The 4,404-nt window shown below is 40.7% G+C and overlaps 1 protein-coding gene across 1 annotated transcript in view; it reads left to right on the forward strand.

The window, feature by feature from the left end:
• Nucleotides 1-3,730, forward strand: part of LOC103370627 (MAGUK p55 subfamily member 4-like) — a 28,147-nt gene extending 24,417 nt beyond the window's left edge. The window contains exon 20 of the mRNA XM_008299746.1: nucleotides 3,545-3,730. Coding sequence (XP_008297968.1) covers nucleotides 3,545-3,730 — 186 coding nt within the window. The remainder of the gene's footprint in view (nucleotides 1-3,544) is intronic.
• Nucleotides 3,731-4,404: the final 674 nt, after the last annotated feature.

Below are 4,404 nucleotides of genomic sequence, written 5' to 3' on the forward strand. Positions count from 1 at the left end.
TACTTGATAGAACTGTCTGAACAGATGAATGTGGAACCTTCAGGCATCTGGAAGTTGTACCCAAGGATGAACCAGACTGGTGGAGGTCCACAGTTCTCTTCCTGATATCTCGGCTGATTTCTTTAGATGTTCCATGTTGTCACAAAAGGCAGCAGTGTGTTTGAGGTGAGCCTTAACATACATCCACAGGTGTGCCTCCAATTAACTCACATGCTGTCAATTAACCTATCAGAAACTTCCAAAGTCATGACATCATCATCTGGGCTTTCCCAAATAGTCTGAAGGCATCTTAGTGGATGTAAACTTCTGACTGAAGAAAGTAATAAAAGATTCTCTCTGTCATTATTCTGGCAAATAGAACTAATGTTGGTAATCCTAACTGACCCAAAACAGGAAAAGTTTAGTCACATTTAATGTCAGATAGTGAGAAATAAAAGGTTTTATGTCTTTTTATACAGTGTAACTAAACTTCTGGTTTCAACTGTAAATGCAGCATGAGTCAAAAACGGTAAACACAGGCGCAAGCTGTTGGAAAATATATTCAGCATGTGAAACATCTTTCTAGTGACAGAACAGTGTTTAAAAAAACGCCTCGATTGTAGAAGTTGTTAAAATTAAAGTACTCAGTATCTATAGTATGTAGGTCACATTTGTTTTCCAGTGTTGGTAACACCTGTGGGAACTTGGAAGAATGTTGTCCTGATTGATTCCAGCTGTTTTTTGTTTTTTGCAAAATAGATCATCAACAACAGAGCTTTCTGGGTTTTTTAAAATTATTTTTGACATTTCCACTGTATTATAATGCACAGAAGACATTTTCAGTTCTCTGCTTGTAGTCATGGTTGTACTGTTTCCATGGCGATGCAGGTTTTTATATTGCAGTGAAAAATGAGCCCACAGTGAGTAAAAATGTGAGAAAATAGATAAACACAATCAAATAATTTTGAACAAGGTTATTCCCAATTTTCCTGAATTGTTTTGCACTATTGTTGTAAATAATTTCAAATATCAAATTCTAAACATATATATTACTTACATGTGATTCGGTCTTATAACGATTTTCAATCACTTGCTGGTTGTAGGTCAGAGTTTTCAGGCAGGGAATTCCAGTGTGGGTCGTGTTGAGGTTTGTCATCAGGCAAAAGTACCAATCTCCATCAAGGAGGACGATGGATATCCACACAGCACCCAGACTGATGTACCTGAGGAACATCTTCAAAGCGTAGCTCAGGAAACACTCGTTGTAGTTCATGCAATTGAACCAAAGCCGACTGGAAAAAATCTTCCTTTCGTGAAAACGCTCAAACATGACGACAACAAAGGTGAGGATCAAAGGAGGGAGCGACAGGTACAATATACCATTGTAATACATGCCTAGTGTGCAAGAGCAGACAAAATGCATGTTGAATATGTACTGCAGGATGGAGAAGACGACGATCAGCAGGAACGTACTCACTGCATTCTTTATGACTTCAAGAATTCTGTGGATTAAGTCGGTGCCGACGGAATGCATGCTGGCTGAGCGGAGGTGAAGGAAAATTAAAGGAAGAAGTTTAAGATGTTTTCTTGCTCCGGTGCTGTTGTCTTCTCGTTCTCACAAGATCTGAGTGAAGTTCTGTCGTCCACAAGCTGAGTGAAGAACTGAGACTCTTCTGAACCATGTACTGCACTTTTAAAAAAGCCATTACCCCCATGTGACAACTTTTAGTGCTTTTTCACAATCATGTCACGGCAAGCTTTCACTTCTCCAATGAACCAAAGAGGATTTTCCCCGATAGATTATCTCGTGCAGTGAAATCAACAAGATCCTCATTCTTATCTGTGGGAAAGAAAATGGTTCAAAGGAATAAGTTACCGTGGAGTTAAGACTGTGTTTACCTCAGTAATTCAGATGTTAAAGTTAAGACCCAATAATTATATGTTGCCTTCAAAACCTTTTCAACATTGAATCATGGTCAGTTTGATTTGGCTTTATTAACAACAATTTACAACANTCACGTTAGGTTGCGTCTCCTCAGGGTCCGTTGAATAGAAACGTGAGGATGAGATCTTCTTCCAGGCTTCTGAAACTTTGTTGGCGCCAGTCCCGTTGTCCGCATCCAGTTCGCCAATCCTGATAACCTTAACGTAGGGTCCACAGATTGCTTTAGCTTTTTCTGTTGCTATTTCTTTTAGCTCGTTGTTCAGGTGGCTACTGACTTGCTCTGCCAGAAGTTCTTCATAATAAGCGTTGTAGTAAGAAGGGCAGGTCTGGTGTTTGGACGTGCAGTAGGCTCGTCTAATTTCAACGATGCTCCAGATGAGTAGAAAACCACTGATTAATCCGAGGCCCCAGTCCTGGAACAGAAAAAGTAGATGTATGAATATCATTTAGGATCATTTGGTTCAAACCGTTTACTATTTCACAAGACTCAGCCCAGCGTACATGAGCTGCATTAAAGAACGTTTTGGCTGAACTCGGTTGACCTGCAGGTGTTGATACAGAAACAAGTCTGGAAACAAATTAGAGTCTAGAGACGAGCAATAAAATACAGTTGAAACCAGAAGTTTACATCCACTGTATTAAAAGAAATACAACCTGTTTTCTCTCTGTCTGACATTCAATCAGACTAAACCTTTCCTGTTTCAGGTCAGTCAGGATCACCAACATTAGCTCTATTTGCTAAACGGCACAATAATGAGAGAGAGAGTTTTTTTTATGACTTTCCTCAGAGTCAGAAGTTTCCATCCATCTCCTCAGTATCTGCTAGCGTTGCCTTTAAACTCTATGACTTGGGTCAAACATTCTGGGTTTCCTTCCACAAGCTTCTCACAACAGTCTGATGAGTTCTGGTCCATTCCTCCTGACAGAACTGGTGGAACTGAGTCAGGTTTGTTGGCCTCCTTGCTCCACTGNGTGAAGCACGACGGTGGCAGCATCATGATGGAGAGATGTTTCTCAGCAGCAGCCCTGGAAGGCTTGTAAAGGTTAGAGAGGGTAAATGAATGCAGCAAAGTGTAGAGAAATCCTGGAGGACGACCTGATGCAGTCTGCAGGAGAACTCAGACTTGGAGAAGATGTGTTTCCCATCAAGACAATGAGCCAAAGCTCCACAGAAATGGTTTAAAGACAACAAGGTGAAGCTCTGGAGGCCCAGTCAGAGTCCAGACCTCAGTCCTAATGAGAATTAGTGTCTGGACTAAAGAGGTCTGTTTACTCACAACCCCTGTAGAACCTGACAGAGTCTGAACAGTTTCATGAGAAGAATGAGGTGAAACTGCAGCATCCAGATGTTCAACACTGATTGAGACCCATACAGGCGCATCTACTCAATACTGACTTGAATCATGTATTTTATATCTTACAGTTTAAATAATTACATTATTTTGTTGAAAACTGTTTATAGTTTAACATGAAACAGACTTTTTTTTTTTTTTTCAATTTTGTCACAAAGCCAAATCAAACTGACAGAGTCTTTGTGAAAAGCAACAAATGAGGAACACTTCCAAGAGAGCTGAACGCTGTTGGTCGGCGCTGCAGTCTCACCTGTGGTTTCCTTTGCAGGAGGACGACTTTGTGGAGCTGGAGGAGGCCTCCCAGCTGATGGAGGCCAAGTACAAGCAGTTCTTCGACAGCGTTCTGGTGAACGACGACCTCCAGGACGCCTGCATTCAGCTCTGCTCCATCATCCAGCAGGCCCAGAACGAACCCCAGTGGATTCCCGTGAGCTGGGGCCGGACGGAGGAGTAGCAGCTCAGGAGAAGGAGACGTGACGAGATGTGGAAAAGAATTTAAATTTAACAGGAGAGGAATGTAACAGAGGAGGAGGAAGATAAACCTGGGAGGTGAAGACAGAGTTTGGAAAGAAAAAAAATCAAAGTCGGTCAAAGGGGAAGATGAATACAGAAATGTGAAAATGAAAGAGAGATTGTGTAGCCCATGAAAACATACTTATTTTCCTATTTGCTTATGAAAATTGCAGCAAATTGTGTTAGTTATGCAAATATTTAACCTCAGTGGCTGAATTAAAGTTGACTGAAGACGCAGTCAGGAAGGTTTTAGGCCCTTGATTAATTCACAGGAAAACAATGTTAGTGGATAGATCCTAATTATCTTAAACACTGAGGAATGTTCAGGATTAAACACTGGCTTCAGCAAAGTGAACTCATGTTACCTCGTTTCTTCTGTTGAAAGCTGCTCTGTAGGTTTCATTCAATAAATCAGTTTTTCACACTGTTTACGTTCACTGTTTGGTTTTTTTCTCCCATCATCCCAAAACTTCACTTCATCTAAAACATGATGTCTGGACCCAGTGATGTTGTTCATCTTCAAAGTTTAATATCTCTAATGAATGTCTGCCTGTTAACACTTGTATAAATGTATATTTTTACAGAGTTTATCTGTAATTTGAGACTCCTGGGTGT

Source organism: Stegastes partitus, unplaced genomic scaffold (assembly GCF_000690725.1).
Source record: "Stegastes partitus isolate 25-593 unplaced genomic scaffold, Stegastes_partitus-1.0.2 Scaffold1455, whole genome shotgun sequence".
Lineage (NCBI taxonomy): Eukaryota > Metazoa > Chordata > Actinopteri > Pomacentridae > Stegastes > Stegastes partitus.